General features: G+C 37.2%; 1 protein-coding gene across 2 annotated transcripts in view; it reads right to left on the reverse strand.

Annotated features, from left to right (window-relative positions):
• The window catches only part of LOC104239632 (ATP-dependent DNA helicase Q-like 2), a 64,869-nt gene that overhangs the window by 33,769 nt on the left and 13,307 nt on the right, over positions 1-17,793 (reverse strand). For both annotated transcript variants that reach the window (XM_070155415.1, XM_070155414.1), the window contains 9 exons: positions 14,512-14,616; positions 14,299-14,403; positions 14,088-14,210; positions 12,687-12,775; positions 8,764-8,800; positions 8,651-8,684; positions 4,153-4,205; positions 4,006-4,083; positions 3,861-3,926 (listed from right to left, as the gene is read on the reverse strand). In XM_070155415.1, coding sequence (XP_070011516.1) covers positions 3,861-3,926; positions 4,006-4,083; positions 4,153-4,205; positions 8,651-8,684; positions 8,764-8,800; positions 12,687-12,775; positions 14,088-14,210; positions 14,299-14,403; positions 14,512-14,616 — 690 coding nt within the window. The remainder of the gene's footprint in view (positions 1-3,860; positions 3,927-4,005; positions 4,084-4,152; positions 4,206-8,650; positions 8,685-8,763; positions 8,801-12,686; positions 12,776-14,087; positions 14,211-14,298; positions 14,404-14,511; positions 14,617-17,793) is intronic.

Consider the following 17,793-nt stretch of genomic DNA (forward strand, 5'->3'; position numbering starts at 1 on the left):
TGATGTCATTATTTCCAATTCCAGCCAGTGTAGTGAACAAAATTGATGCCCTAAGAAGAAACTTCCTATGGGAAGGTAACTGTGAGAAAAAGAAGTTTCACTTGGTCAAGCGGGGTGATCTAATTACAAGCAAGAAGTCAGGTGGTTTGGGGATCAAAAGTTTGAGAGTCCAGAATCAGAGCTTGATGATGAAGTGGCTGTGGAAACTGTGGACAGAAGGGGTTAGGGAAAAATATGGAATGGAAGGAAACTGGACAACTAAAAGTGTAAGAAGGTCATATGGAGTCAATCTGTGGAGATCAATTAGAAATCTATGGCCAAAATTGATCAACAAAGCAAAATTCAAAGTTGGAAATGGTAGGAAGATCTCACTATGGGAGGACAACTGGCTAGGACAAGGACCTCTGAAGGGGCTCTTTCTTGACATTTATATTTTGTGTCAACAACAGAATGCAACAATAAAAGAGATATGGACAGACCAAGGCTAGAACCTCACATTCAGAAGGATGTTAAATGACTGGGAGATTGACAGAGTTGTGGAGATCTACAGTTCTTTGAAGCAGTTCAGTGGTATCAACTCAAACCAAGATCAAGACCTAATCAAGTGGCAAGGCAATAGTCAAGGGAAGTTTTCTGTTAAGGCTGCCTACAAGGAGTTTAATGTATCCAATAATCAGGTGGATTGCCGGCCATGAAAGATGAATTGGAAAGTTAAAATCCCATACAAGGTGGCCTGCTTCCCATGGTTACTGGCAAGAGAAGCAGTTCTAACACAGGACAATTTAACTAGAAGAGGATTCCAATTATGTTCCAAATGCTACTTATGTGGAGAGAAGGCAGAGACAATTAACCATCTTTTTCTGCATTGCAAGTTCACTATATAGATATGGAGAATTTTCATCAGTTTGAGGGGAATTCAATAGGCAATGCCAGGAAGAGTCCTTGATATTCTAGCCAGCTGGAGTAAAGAGGGCACACTATCTAGAGAAAGAGAGATGGAGGATTGTCCCAGCCTGCATATGGTGGACAGTTTGGGAAGAGAAGAATCAAAAATGTTTTGAAGATAAGTCAAGCAATATTCAGAAGATAAAGATGAAATGTTTAGCTCTTTTCTATTTTTGGTGTAAAGGAAAGTTTTTTGAGGATCATGAATCCATTTTAGATGTACTAGAGTCCTTATAGGAAGACCAAGGACTAGAAGTGTCTTTCCTTTTTTTTTGCTAGGGCACTTTCATTGTAATTATGGGTGGCTTCACAATTTTAGTGAAGTTTTATATTAATATACAATTATGTTACCTTCTAAAAAAAAAAGGAATACTATGTGAATTTAGAAGTATCTAGAGATTTCGTATTAGCCTTGAGTGCTCACGAATAACAAAAAGCAATATAAGAGCCCGTTTGGCCAAGCTGCCAAAATCTGCTTATTTTAAAAAGTACTTTTTTCAAAAGTACTTTTTTCAAAAGTACTTTTTTCGGAAGTACTTTTGAAAAAAAATAATCTGTGTTTGGCCAATTCATTTAAGAAGTACCTTTTGCAACATTTGGTAAACAAATTGTGTTTGGCCAATCTTCCTAAAAAGTGCTTTTGAGTGTCAAATTACCAAAAAGGATAGTACCAAGGTCTTATAATTATTTTAAAGAGAAAAATAAATTTAAATATTTATTCTAAGAGACTTTAATTGTTTTTTATTTTATTTAATTAAAATATAAAATATAAAGTAAACAAACATAATAAAGATTCAATTATATATATATATAGTTATACCAAATTATATGATATTATCTAGTATAATTACTTATTGTTACACAATGATTTGAAATCAAAATACATCATTTAGCATGAATTAGAAGTCTATTCCACAAATTACTATATATTGATAATCTACCATGAAATAATAAATAAAGTAACTCTCACATGATAATATTTTTCAACAATTTCATCTCTGCTTCTATCACATAATGCTTCCATATTAGTAGAAGACATGCCTTGCATTTCTAAAGGGATATCAGAATACCCATCTCCTTCCTCAATCTTTGCAGTAATGTCTTCATAGCATAATAGTTGAATTCCTTATCGGTAGAAGAATATCGTCTGATGAAATTATGTATAGCCATGGTAGTTGTAACTAGATGATTCTGAGTGACAATGTAACACCCCAGACTATAGACAGAGTCTCACATCGGCAAAACACAAGAGGGATGCTGGGTATATAAGTTAACAAGCCTGAGACCCTAGTGACGCGTTTTAAATCCGTGAGGGCCTAGGCCCAAAGCGGACAATATCACTAGCGGGCTGGGCTGTTACAGACAAACTTGAAATATGGCATTAAGCGTAAAATAAAAATAATTTTAAAGAGTAACTAATTATTAGCAACACATAATGTGTAATTTAACTTTTTTAAAATTTAAATTAGAAACTAATTATTACCTAATCTAACCAACTTTGTCGTAAATTGCCTAGCGACCTATTGTGAGACTGCCACTTGGCATAATGTGGATGTTTTTTTCTTCATCTTTTAATAATATATTGATAGATTATGCAATGAAATTGTAAATTAATTACCTATTTGTAGGTAATTTTCACAAATTAGATTTGATAACTGTTTTAAAGATTCAAGAACTAATAGCCTATAACAGAAGCAATTATAAATGATTATTTGTAGGAAGATAATTGATAATCCAAAGTAGGAGGTAGATAATTTGTTGTAGTGTGAAGAAAGAAGAAGATAATTCGAAAAGTTACAAGACATTACACCCAAAAAAAATCAAAAACAAGAAAAGTCAATGAAAATTTGAAAAGTTACAATGTGATTCATGTATATGATATCTTTAAATTTAAGAGAATGATAAAAATCAGAAACAAATATGAAAAAAAAAGCTTAAATTAGTAAGGGATAATCTAAAAAGTATAAATTTTAAGGTGAGGATAGTTTTGTCTTGAATAAATTAATTTTTTGCTTCTGCTTTTTGGAAGAAGCTAGAATTTTCTGCTTCTTCCCAAAAGCAGAAAAACTGCTTCTGTTGCTGGCCAAAAGTACTTATTTATCTTGGCCAAACAACTTAAATTTTTAAAAAAGTACTTTTTTGGGGGAAAAAAGTACTTTTGGCCTTCCAGAAGCTTGGCCAAACAGGCTCTAAGTAAAGTTCCCTAGATTTAAAAAAAAAAAGGTTAGCTGGGTAGTTCTATTATGATGGAAATTTTCACATTAAATGTGCAAATACATGATTGTGACTAGAAGTCCTGAAACAGAAAAGAGGTATTAAGTTTTGTCACATGAATCCTACTGGCAATTCTTCAACAGTCAACTTAGGAGGAAGCCATACAGAAACTAAAGCAGTACAAGAGAAGGCACAAAAGATGTTTATCATCTAAAATGTCCTCCTCATATTTGGACATGGTGAGGGTTTTAGCCTTTAGGTAATCAGATGATATCGTAAGGTGACCTTCAAACATTACTAAGAAATTACATCACTTTTCCTTTCCATACCAGCAAAATCTTCTGCTTATTTGCACATTTTACACGGCATATTGATTGTTTATAATTGTATAATTCTCAATTTATATAGGCTTATCCACGTACATTAGTTGTTTTTGGAGAAGAAACTACTGATAATATTCTAAGCAGGAATAAGCTGTTGCTATATCCCTTGAGTGAGATTATCTTACTAATGGATTCTTTTTAATCGCAAGCAGATAAGATAACTAAAAGCTATGCATTATTGCATTTGCATGGAATCAGAATGACATCAATATAGACAACACAACCACTAATATGAAAAAATTCTCAACAGCCAACATTATAGCCAACGAAGTAAAAATGGCACAGAAAACATCAAAGCGAAGAGTTGAGGAGCCATACCTGACAATAACGTACTATGTCATACAGATTTTTCAATCCAGAATTCTCGTAGAAGACCATAGAACTCTGCCCAAAAACCACAACAGCCACAAATTACATCATCTTGCACTGAAACATTAACAGCATCAGTCCAAACAAATTCTACCTGCCTAGGAACATCAGCAGGTCTAAAGAAAAGAACACATTCAGAAGGAAGTCCATCCCTACCAGCTCGACCACTTTCCTGTAGAAAGACAGTTAGACAAAGAAAGCCTATATCATGCAACATAAGCTTGGGGTAGGGAATTAGGACCTGGTAGTAAGTCTCCATTGATTTGCTCAAGCTGTGATGGACGACAAATCTGACTATGAATTAGTAGGACTGAGTTTACCATATCAGAGCAGAATACCTCTATGAAATAACAAACTAATAGAACAAGCAATATTTACTATTATGTTCTGCTCGCCATAAAGTAGAAAAGGAAATTGATCTAAGAAGTTTAGGGATAATTTTGTTTCACAAGTAAAGAGGCTTAAAAATATTATTAGGGCACTACTAGAAAAGAACTCCTCCTGTTTCTTGAAAGAAGAGAACTAGGTGAGAAACAGACACAGAATTCCACCCATGGTCCCTCAATCTTATGAGGATACTGTTAAAGAACGGAAAGACCATCTCCAATAGCTGCTTCTAAATGTCTTAGATGGATAAGAAATTTATGGGGTCTGGGGAGGGTAATGTGTATGAGACCTTACCCCTACTCCGTAGGAGTAGAGAGGCTGTTTCCGATAGACCCTCGGCTCATGACGATGAAAAGAGACAGTGGAGCATTAACACCAAAGGAAGCCAGAAAGATAACACTAGCAACGTAATAACCAAAAAATAGAAAGAAAAGCAATAACAATAAGCAGTAACAATGGCACCGTACTACAAACACAACGGAAGAAATAAGGACACAACAAAAGCCACTAACATCCTAACACAAAACACTATCAAATAGCCTCCTACAACCTAACTGCGACCCTAATGAAGTAGTATGGACACCACAGGAGCTACTAGCAGCCTAAGACAAAACACTATCAGACTAGCTACCTACCTCCTAACCTACAACCTTAATGCTCGACCTCCACAGTTTCCTATCAAGGGTCATGTCCTCGGAAATCTGAAGTCGCGTCATGTCCTGCCTGATCATCTCTCCCCAATACTTCTTAGGCCGCCCTCTACCTTTTCTCATGCCTGTCAAGGCCTGCCGTTCACACCTCCTTACCGGGACATCCAAGCTTCTCCTCTGCACGTGCCCGAACCATCTAAACCTAGCTTCCCGCATCTTGTCTTCTTCAATGGAAGCCACGCCTACCTTCACCCGGATATCTTCATTCCTAATCCTATCCAGCCTAGTGCCCCTCCATTCATCTCAACATCCTCATTTCTACAACTTTCATCTTCTGGATATGAGAGTTCTTGACTGGTCAACACTCTGTACCATACAACATGGACGGTCTAACCACCGCTTTGAAGAACTTACCTTTAAGTTTCGGAGGCACCTTCCTATCACACAAGACACCAGACGCTAGCCTCCATTTCATCCACCCTACCCTTATACGGTGCGTGACATACTCATCAATCTCCCCATCCCCTTGGATAACCGACCTCGGGTACCTAAAGCTCTCTTTCTTGGGGATGACTTGAGACGCAGCCTCACGTCCATGCCCGCTTCTACCGATACGCTGCTGAACTTGCACTCCACGTATTCCGCTAAGACTCGAGGGTCTGTCTACAAACCTCCAACCTCTCGTTAATACCGCATCGCGTCTCATCGATCAGAACTATATCATTGGCGAATAACATACACCATGGCACCTCCCTTTGAATATGGTGTGTCATCGCTAGAGCAAATAAGAGCGGGCTGAGCGCAGATCCTTGGTGTAACCCCATAACAACCGAAAAATGCTCCGAGTTGCCCCCATAGTCCTAACACGAGTCTTAGCTCCATCATACATGTCTTTAAGACAACTTTCCAGCAAATGCCATCTTTTTCCATCTCTATTGAGTGATAGGACTGGGGAAACAAGATTCCAGTGAATCGTAAATGTTTGATTTTTCTCACATAAAGCTATTTGAATTGTAGTCATCCTAGTGAAGAGTCTACACTGCATTACTCTACTAATGCTGGTAGATAGATAGTCAGCAACTAGCTTTGCTACACCATCAACTCTCTCTTTCTTCTTCCTTTTGTTCGTGTATGTTCCAATTTTACCCGATGCTCCCCAGGAGATGCTAATCATCTCTTAACAACATTATATTTTCTTAATCCTGCTACAACGTGTGAATCACCTATTTTCCCTACTATAGCAGGTTCTAACGAAAGGCCGATTCCTAAAATGCCTTTCTGAATATTCATCAATATCCTGGATATTCACGAAACGTGAGAAGCAGATGATTAATCATCTATTTTCGGAAGAAATCGAAGAATTTCGTGGGAATCCTACAAGATTCATTCGTTCTTTTTTCTCTGATACATGGTCAGAACTTCATCTGGGTGAAGCCATTCACCTTATTAGGAGACTGGTGGAGCAGCATAGGGAAAGGAAGGACTTACAAATGGTGTTCACTGACCTAGTACGGCAAAGTTTCGAGGGAGGTTCTTTGGAGATTCTTGGAGGTTAGAGGTGTGCCCGTCGCAAATACTAGGGTGATCCAGGATATGTATGATGGCGTTAAGACTCGGGTTAGGACGGTGGGAGGAGCTCGGAACACTTCCCTGTTAGGATGGGCTTGCATCAAGGATCCGTGCTTAACCCGTTTTTATTTGTCTTGGTGATGGATGTTCTGACGGGGCACATTCAAGAGCAGGTGCTTTGCGGACGACACAGTACTGATTGATGAGACGCGGGGTGGTGTTAACACGAGGCTGGTGGTTTGGAGATAGACCTTGGTGTCAAAAGGTTTCAAAATGAGCAGGGCCAAAACAGAATACTTAGAATGCAAGTTTAGCGACGTGACTCATGATGCGGATGTGGAAGTCAGGCTGGATTTAGACCTATCTGTTATATGGGGTAGAGTGTTGGCCTGTTAGGAACATCCACGTCCAGAAGATGAGAGTAGCAGAAATGAGGATGCTGAGATGGATGTGTGCGCATGCCAGGTTAGATAAGATAAGTAATGTTGATATTCGGGACAAGGTGGGAGTGGCCCTCGTGGAGGACAAGATGAGGGAAGCTAGGTTGAGATGATGCAGGCATGTGAAGAGGAGGTGCATTGATGCCCAATGAGGAGGTGTGAGAGGTTGGCAATGTGGGGGAGGGTTGATGAGAGGTAGAGGTAGGCTTAAAAAGTATTGAGGAGAGATGATTAGGCATGACATGACACTACTCCAACTTACTGAGGACATGACCTTTGATAGGAGGGTATGGAGGTTGAGAATTAGGGTAGAAGGGTAGTGGTTACGCGGGCGTGTCTCATTTTCATGCCGATAACATTAGTATTAGTCTTGCATTTTCGTTTCTTCGTATCCGCAGATTTCTTTAACTATATGTTGCCTCTATCTCTTCGATTTTATATCACATTTGCTTGCTATGACCACTATTTGTTGTTTCTGCTTCTTTTTAGTTATTTTCCTTGAGCCAGGGGTCTATTGGAAACAACCTCTCTACCTTCGTAAGGTAGGGGGTAAGGTCGGCGTACACTATACCCTCCCAAAACCCAACTTTGTGGGATTACACTGGGTTTTTTGTTGTTGTTGTTCTTGTTAAGCAGGTTCTAACGAAATATCCCATGGCTGCAGTTTGCCATTTTTCCAGCCTCAAACCAACCCTTCTCTGTTGTCATTGCTGTCGATGTTGCTTCTATGCAACCCATTCCCATGATCTAGTCCCACGTCCTATCTTCCCTGGCTGCAGCTGCTCTATCATTGTTCTATTTGGCGTCAGGGATGACTACCATATGCCCATCCCTCCTTCCTCCGCATATCTGACAGGGGCTATTTCCAGATTGCTAGAAGGATACAGATTTGTTCTGTCTAAATTTTTTTCAACTTGCAATTATTTCATTTTTGTAGTTTTCCCCTTATTTATATTTTGCTTGCAATTTATGTTAACTAGTTCCTGAAGAAGAATCGGTAGGATTTTCTTTATTGATAAATCTTTTCCTGGTTTGAAAATATTGTGCTACTATTTTTTTTAGGGGTAAGGTTTGCGTACACTTTACCCTTCCCAGACCCCACTAGTGGGATCATACTGGGTTGTTGTTGTTGTTTTACATCGTATCTCGATTGAGAAAAAGAATGTTGGTGACTTGGTTCTGAAAAAGAAACAAAAAAAGTCGACAAAGATAGAGTTGGGGTTAGGCAATCACTTGTTAATAACTTTTTTAAAAGGGCAGTCCGATGCACAAAGCATCCTGCATTCACGCAGGGTCCGAGGAAGGAAAGAAAATCTTAATGCCTAAGATATTGGAAGGAAGAAATTAATCACGTCGCATATCAGACAATAGACAAGATCATTATTCTTTTTGGATATATAATAACTAGATTATTATAAGGACAATGAAAACCATGTGCCCGAGAAAAGGTTCCCTATTTGACTCTTAATCCGTTCCATATTATCCAATCTTGAGTGATAGCAATCCTCAGATATCGCATTTTCTATCAAACAAACCCTTTGTTTATAGAGTAGATTCACAAGCTTGCTTAAAGAAATCAAATGAACCGTTTCTAAGCACTCAGGAACGGAGGCAGAGAAGAATAATATCCTCACTAATGTATGAACTTATATGATAAGACATGTCAAAAGGATATAACCAGGTAAGTACTAACCATCTGGTTTGTTAATTCCCATACCAAATGCCACCTGAAAAAGAAAAGAACTTCTACATATGATGATTGTCATTTGAAAATTAGAAGAAATCAGGGAACTTCATGATACATACCGTACCAACAATCACCTGCAACTTTCCACTACTCCACCTATGACATCACATATAATACTTATTGAATTAGAATAAGATTTTACAATTAAGAAATTGATACCATGAACTATAACCATGCAGCTAAAATAGTAGAATAAAATCACTATTTGGCAGCTAATAATAAGAAATATCTTCAATGTGTAGTAATTTTGGGAAAACTATTTGGTAGATCATTTTCCAGAGATTGGTTGGGTGTAAAGGTAGGTAACTGATGGTAATAGCAGAAGGTGGGGATGGGCATGAGGTGATCTCTTCGTGATAATTTTGTGTACTAAAAGCCATGTATTATTTGAAATAACAGTAGAAAGTGGGGGTGTAACATGGCATGAAGTCTCGGTGATAATTCTGAATACTAAGAATAACAACAGTGTTTTATGTGTTATTTGAAACAAATGAAATAGAGTAACAATTGAGATATTTATAAAGGAAAATGACATAAACCATCTACGAGGTAAGTTATTTTCCCCTAAATGTTCACAATGATAGAAGGCATTAAACAAAAAATGATCTCATCAAGCAAAACATTTTACAACAAACTATACACATCATAAGAGGAAAAAAAGAAACAAGATTTTTAAGTAAGACATGAAGAGCACACAAAGGACTGACAAGATGTCCTTAAGCGACAAAGTCAAAACATAAAGAACAAAAAAGAAACTCTTAACAATAAAAATAAATAAAAAACTCTTAACAAGTAGTGCTTCGTGATCCCCATAGCAAAGCCTAAATGTCATGAACAGAAACTAGAAGCTTACTTTACCACAAAATAATCCAACAGCCAGCTCTCGAGCAAAATAACTATCGAATGCACAGAAAGCACATTAACATCAAATGTCACCTACGTTAGGACTACAAAGACGCAGAACTTTGTGAGAAGTGAGAACTCACTCACTCGGAGCACACTTCCATGGTGAACAAGATACAAACTAGTGCTGTGCCTTTTTAGAGTTTGGACATGCATGATGTGCTTTTAGATGCCATGGGAGTAAAATGTAAATTAGATATCTAAAGGCATTAGCTTAAGAACATGTCCAAATTCCAAAAGATAACTTTGAGCAGGAAGTTTTTCAACAAGAAAAAGCAAATCAATAGTCACCAACTGTACTAATTACCCGAAATGCAAGGTAGGGGTAAGGTCTGCGTACACACTACCCTCTCCAGACCCCACTTGTCGGATTACACTGGGTTTGTTGTTGTTGCAAACTTCACCTAATTTGGAGGCGAAGAGGATTCTTATTCAACTCAGAAAGGATTCTTATAATGTGGGAGGAAGTCTATGAGGTGACTAGTCTATTACAACATGTGACATCTGTGACATTGAGTCTAACTCAACTCGAAAAGTTAGCTGATATGACGATTGCCAAGATGATATAAGGAGACAATAACCCATTCTCTAAGTCATTGTAGACATTCTAACCTCTTATTCTTCTCTCGCATGCTCAGGGTTGGACATCTAGAGCATAGATAGTATAACACAACGGTCCAACATTGCATAACCCAAGAACAAGCATAGGTCTGACTTTAATATCATGTTATACTATGTTACGAGAATGGACCCTTTAGCCTAGTTCAAATTCATAAACTAGCTTATAAGGTGAGAATTACCGAACATCATATAAGGAGACAATAGCCCATTCCTTCAGCCAATGTGGGACATTCTAACAATGTAAAGAAAATGGACTTTGTCCTAGCTCAACTTTAAGGCTCATGAGGTGAGAGATTACCCGAGACCATATGAGGAGACAACAAAACTATGCTCAACTATGCTCTGAATCAACATGCGACACTTAACACCTCTGCACACCTAGAACTAGACATCTGAAGCGTGGATAACATAACATTAGGCCCAACATTACGTAAACCGAAAATATGGATAGGCCTAGCTCTGATACATGTTAAGTAAATGAACTTTGGGCCTACCTAAACCTTAAAAATCATCGGGTGAGATTGCACAAGACCATATAACGCATTCCCTCAACTAATGTGGATACTTAACTGTTGAAGTGTATAATCATCTAATCCAAAAGCTTAAGCTGTTAGAGATAGTAGAACTTTATTTACTTAATTACATCTTCAGCATCTCCCCTTACGTGGCCTGTTTTAATGGGCAAACACATGGAAGTTCTTTTTGATCATGGTGGTAGTGAAACTCGAACTCAAGACCTCTGCCTTCTCTGATATCATGTTGAATTGTTGATACCATGTTAAAGTGTATGATCATCTCATCTAAAAGCTTAAGCTGTCAGAGAGGGTGCATTTTTATTTACTTAACTATTTCTACAGTATTACAATATCCATCTTGAAGAAATGACACCAACTCTAAGAAATATGTCTATCCTGCCTTTACAAGCACCTGATATTATGCTAACAGTAATAAAAATATTCTTAGTGGTTATAAGTGCTTATTTAGCTTTGCTATTAAGTAGAACCATGTGAAAATATAAGAAGTAAGATTGGGAGAATTCCTTATACAAGTGTCTTAGGAGCTTACAGATAAGTTTAAAAAAAGAAAAATAATTATCTTTGAGGGGGGGATCAATATGTTTAATTTAGCATATTCTAACATTCCAAAACTCTCCTAAAATCCCAAAAATGAGAATTTACCTTTGCAAAGAAAAGAAAAAAGAAAAATGAAGCATAGAATCTTAAGTGGAAGTAATGGTTTAATATGCTACAACTTATGATTAACAGTAGTTTAATATTGCTGAAACTATAAAACAATATTAGAGTAGTGAGAAACAGCGAGACAGGAGAGAGAGGTATGTTACTGCCAGAATGATCACCAGAAAGAGGCATAGTAGCGGAACAATCGGCTTTAACAGCCATGAAAAGGAGGAATGGTGCTGCAAGAACAATCCTTAGAAAGAGACAAGGTGCTGCTGCAACAGCCACCAAACAAATACTGAAAATAGACACCTAGCTGTTGGATGGTGTTGGATGGTGTTGGATGGTCAGCAGGAAGAGATTTAGGATAGCAAATGGAATCTTGAATAAGAACTTTTGGCTAGTAAGCCACCCGGCATAAGTGAACAATTAAATCTCCACCAACACTATAAAGGCTCTGATACCATGTGATAAAATAATAGAAAAGATTGAGAGAATGCATGGACAAATGTCTTATCCTTGTGAGGCTTTATAGATAACTGACAAAGTATAATACTTTCTTCCAATGTGGGACATCAAATGTAATACGACATAATCTGCCAATTAAAGGAACTCCAGTTAAAAGAACTGTCTTCGAATAATACGTGCCCATAGACATATACATCTCATATAATGAGAGGAGCAGTCATATCTTGCTGGACATACTTGATATATGGCTGTAGATGACTGAGATTGAGTCATACACAGCTTGTACATAACTTTTTTAACACCTACTTGGTGTTTTTTTTTTTTTTTTTTTGAGAAAGACACCTACTTGGTGTTTTCTTAATCAAATCTTTTGACTTGTTGAAGTGTGCGGCCATCTCGTCGAAAGCCTAATCTGTTACAGAGAACACACTATTATTACTTAATTTTGCATGCAACACGCTCCCTCACGTGCAGGTCTCATGGCCAAGCACATGGAATTCATTTTGGTAATAATTGACAGTGAGATTCGAACCCAGGACCTTTGTTTGCTCCGATACCATGTTGAAGTGTACGACCATCTCATCTAAAAGCTTAAGTTGTTGAAGAGAACACATTTTTATTTATTTAATTTGCTGATTCACACAGCACAAGAGTCCATGACATGATAGAAAAAAAAAAGGAAAAGGAAAATCTCTAAAAAGGTACAATAAAGCATCTGTTTGCGAAGACACTATTCATGAATAATTACAGTAAAAAGCTAGTTGTATATATAGAATGAGCCGACAGAAATATCAAAGGAAAATTTTCCATACCTTAGATGTACTTTCTCACGAGCATTTACATCCATATCGGCGTGATAGTGATCAGTTGAAATTCCCCTCTCCCGCAATTCTTGTGCAACCTACAGTTTGTGACCAAATAAGAAGGTGAAACAAAAGTTTGAGATGTAAAACAATAAGAGCTGCCAGACCAATCAAAAAGATAATGAGCTCAGAATGTTCCAGGTTTCCGGCCTTATACTCGAACCAATAGACCTTCTGAACCAGTGATGCACCTCCGTAGAATTTTACAGTTCGTTGTGTGACCAAAACCACAATGTCTCACCAAGTGAAAACAGAACAGAATATTCCAAACTTAGCCTCATTAATCTACCGTACAGTCTATCTAAACACAATGAGAATGGAACTTGTTGTGCCTTTTTGCATAACTATGTTTTTGTGAATAACATCCCTCTTTAGCTTCTCATAAATTAAAAAACTGAAGTAAACTTCTTTACTTCTTTTAAACTTTTTGCCATTTCCACATAAAAGAGGACTGCTGGGGAAAGATTGTAACCAAATTAGGTATAAGAAGAAGGATTTGCAAGTGAAGATCCAAAGGAAGTAAGTTCCAAAAGCAAGTGCTAGAGTGTGGACAGCTAGAACGAGTTAAATTACAAGCTTAAGCAGGTTGTATAATTATTTGATTTTCTATGAGCTAAGCCCCCAACCAAACAGGATAAAATTCCAGGGAATGTACTTAATTAATATAAACAGGATAATCATAAGCATTTCAAAGGAGGAAAGCCAATTTAGATGCAAGTACATCACGAGAAAAGAACATCACAAACCCAATTCTTCTCAGACTCAAAGCATGCACCATTTCCTCGTCTTACAAGAAAAAGGTATCAAAAGAGGATGAAGAACTTTAATGTCTTGCATATTAGGCGTTGGACACAAAATATAAACCGAGCTAAACCACCTCCACCAAGGATGAATCACAAGTTCAAGATTAAATACATTATTCTTTTTTTGATAAGCAGTTAATAACATGATCCTTTCACACCTCATCCTACTGATCAAAAGAAAATCATGCATGAGCTGCATCCTTTTTGCACAACCATTAGAGATTCTGAACAAGAAATCTCACCCAACTTGAACCACCAATAATTGATCACACACAATCTGCCAACCCAGTCCAAGGGAGAAACAATAAGAGTTTTTACAGGGTGGTTTACATGCTGTGTAATTAGTTCAACTAAGCAATATCAAGATATCAAGAGTTCCCGTTAGGCACCCAAGCAGTGAACTTCTAGCACCTGAATGCCTTGTAAAACTATCCACATCCAATCAAGCACCATCACTCGTATGTGCCCGAGCACAGTGCAACACCATGTTTTCAGATACAACTAAAGCACGAGATGGAGTCTTACACAACATAGCTAGTGCTAGTACCTGTTCACACTCCTTCCTGGAGAAGCAATAAACTATCCCAGATTCATTATTTGGATATGATGTTCGAATATATTCAGCAATTTCATCAACCACTGTCTTCCCTACAGATGACTTCTCACGCACCTGCAAAAATGAATCAAATAAATTTGAAACATAAGATGCCCATTGCTGCAAAATTTATAATTGTACTTTACTTTGAGTACAGCTATACCATGTAATAAAGATTGGGTCTGTTCACTGAACTAACAAACTTAACACATCTAGGAATATGAAGCATCTCCATCAAATCATCCTGTACTTTCTTTGTTGCGGTTGCCTGGAAATAAATATTCAAGTCCAGCTGCTGCTCAGGAATTGTTAATCAACAAAGTTAAATGAATAAAGGAGGAAATTTGTTCTCTTCAAGCTATAAGAAAATACATACTGTAAGAGCAACCACAGGAACATTAGGAAACTGAGTCTTTAAAATACCAAGATTTTTGTAATCTGGACGGAAATCATGGCCCCACTGGCTACAGCAATGTGCCTCCTGCAAGCAATTTGAGCAAAGTAATTGGCGTAAGTTGACATGTAGATCAAAGCAATGGCATATTACTTCACTACTGCTGCTACAGATTATATTCAGTCAGCACGGGGAAAATTCCAAATGAAGAAATAAAGAAATAGAGTTACTCTTCACAGTATTCCAAATATCAAAGTTTTATTTCACAGTTGATAGCAGCTTTCTATTGCAAACCAAAATAACTATCTATGAAACCATAAGATTTACAAGATTTGCAACAACTTTCAATGATTCAACTCTCTAGGATACGGACATTCCTAATTATGACACAATTAGGAAGTATAGTCTATACCTTTAAACATACATTAAATCTAGAAAATTGTTGCATACAACTTGATTAATTTTCTTGACCTTCAACAAGCAAAAAAGTGAGAACTTGAAATATTATGTGGGAATTGTAGCATCCTCGCCTGCTTGGATAAGCAGGACATACCCTATGGATAGCGTGTGACAAAACCATAGAGATTGGAGACGAGCTTTTGTCTTTTACTCAAATTATCTTTTATCCCATAACAGAAAAAGGAAGGGAAAAATAGATCTAGCAACACTTGATTCTTTCCACGTTCATCAAGCAGTACAAAGAGAGTTTATACTCCGTGTCTCTGTGACATTATAAATCAGAGTACCTAATCCCCGTGATATCTTTCAGAATGCAACTATCATGATTCAATGGCATTTTTTGTATTATGCTTTGACTCACTTGTACTTGTTAGAATGCACGGGAGAAAAATTTATTTTTAACAATGATACAATGAGCCTTATATATAATACATATCCTACTCCTACTACATATGAGACTAGGACATATTCTACTCTTACTATATATGAGACTAGGATAAATTCTACTCCTACTACATATGGGACTAGGACTATTTACACATAATTATCTAACACTCCCTCTCAAGCCGGTGCATACAAATCATATGTACCGAGCTTGTTACGTATGTAACTAATACGAGGACCAGTGAAGGACTTGGTGAAAATATCTGCAAGCTGATCATTCGATATATAGGGCCACTAGACTCCCCTTGAGCAATAAAAGCAGGTGGTTGTTGATAAATAAAAGTTGGCCGAAAGGTCGCCGGAAAATTTTGAAAATAGTGAGACTAAGTCGAATTCCACACTACAAAATATGTTTTAAAACACCACCAAAAAACAAAAACTTTTCAGGAATTTACTATTCACCCCGAAAAAAATAAAGTTATCAAAATTTGATGTAATTTATATCGGTAGGCTCGGAATCACTAGACGAGTAAGTTGTCTTGAAGAAGTTTTGTCAAAAAGTGACCGGGATGGCTCACATGCACCGGAAAAGTTATTGTAGCTCGCCGGAACCCTAGTTCTGGTGGCGCGTGGAGGCGCGTGAGGGACTTTCTACCGGAGCGATTGACTGGGGTTTTGTCGCCTGACTTTTCCGAACAAGATGGTAGTGTTGGTTTTTGCACAACACTTACCGATGAGGAGATAACGCAAATCAATCTTGAGTCGTCAACCGGAAAGACGCACGATGACTGACTTTTCTGTTCCGATGGGATTAGGATTTCTAGGGTTTGATCGCACAAGGGTCTCAGATCTGATGGTGGTACTGGTATATGCACAGTATTATTGTAGCAGTGATGAACCCTAGGAACAAGATAAAGTTGCCGGAAAATTGCAAGGCGAAGAGATATTTCTTCTCGGATGTCGCTGCAATGACGCACAACGATAATTTTCTCACTGAAGCTCTGATACCATGTGAGAATGCACGAGAGAAAAATTTATTTTTAACAATAATACAATGAGCCATATATATAATACATATTCTACTCCTACTACATATGGGACTAGGACTATTTACACATAACTATCTAACAGTACCATTTTCATTTCTTTGGTCAAGATAATAAGGCTTTGAGGAGAAATTAAAATACTCAAGCAAAGCTAATAGGTTAACAAGATTTAAACATGCGGGGTCTGCATTTCCTATTTGAAGTGCAATGCTCCATTCAAAAAAATCCAAAAGGGTAAAAAAAGGATCCATGTAGAGGAGCTAAAGCTCATACGCGAATGATAAAAAGCTTATGTGAGATCAATAAAGATATTATATGTTCATGATCAAACTTTCTTTTATTTGTGGATATCTTGTCCTTGCTTCTTGTACACATACATGTACTAGTCAAATGCTAAGTTGCTCGGACTCGCGTGCGGGTGTCTGATACGGGTGCGGATTTAGAGGTCGGATCCTTCATGATCTAAATTTTAAGATTCGTGGGTACGGATCCAGGTACGGATACAGGTGTGAGGATTCAGCTAAAAATAATTTAAATGTCTAGAAATAGAGTTATAAAAATATATCTAAATTATGAGACATTATGTGGAAAACTTGAGTTTCTGGTCAAAATTGTCTCTTATCTTTGAGGGTAGGTCAGACTTTGTCCTTTAAATATACTCCTAAGCATCTTTAGTCCTTTAAGTTTGCTCAAGTGAAGCAGCTTTGGTCCTACTGACAGAATCTGGTTGAAGACTAACGGTAACAGCCCATGCCAGTTAAAAACTCACGTTTCACGGTAAAGAAGAAAACCTAACAATAAAAAAACCTAAACCCATTCCCGATTTCCCCAATACTACAATGGCCATTGAAAAGCTTTTACTACGGAGAAAGACAAGAAGAAAAACTCAAGGTGAAATTTTAATTTTCTTTGTTTATTTACTTCAGAGTGGGATTTGATTTTATATTACCTGGAAACTTTTTTCCCTTGTGAATCAGAACTTACCTTAGCTTTTTTAAAAAATTCTAACTCTTAAATATTTTTTTCATTTATCCCACTAGTTGAAAAAGTTATTCATTAAATTCACGAAACAGTTATATAAACTATCGAAAATTTTAGAGTTATTTGCGGTCTCAAGTTAGATGAAAATTGAAACTGACATAGTTACAATTAATATTATGAGGCCTTCCATTTTTTATAAGTTTGGGTACAGACAGATTTGTAGATTTCAAAGCTTTATGCAGATGAGGAGTGACACTGTTATTTTATATACTCAGAGCTAGATGAGTAATTTTCAACTCTAGCTATTTTGTTGAAGATCTGGTTTTGAACAAAAGGCTATCTTTATATAAACTGGTGAGTTCTTCTAGCTTATCTCTTCATTTGTTCACAATTT

The sequence above is a fragment of the Nicotiana sylvestris genome, chromosome 8 (genome assembly GCF_000393655.2).
Source record: "Nicotiana sylvestris chromosome 8, ASM39365v2, whole genome shotgun sequence".
Taxonomy (NCBI): domain Eukaryota; kingdom Viridiplantae; phylum Streptophyta; class Magnoliopsida; order Solanales; family Solanaceae; genus Nicotiana; species Nicotiana sylvestris.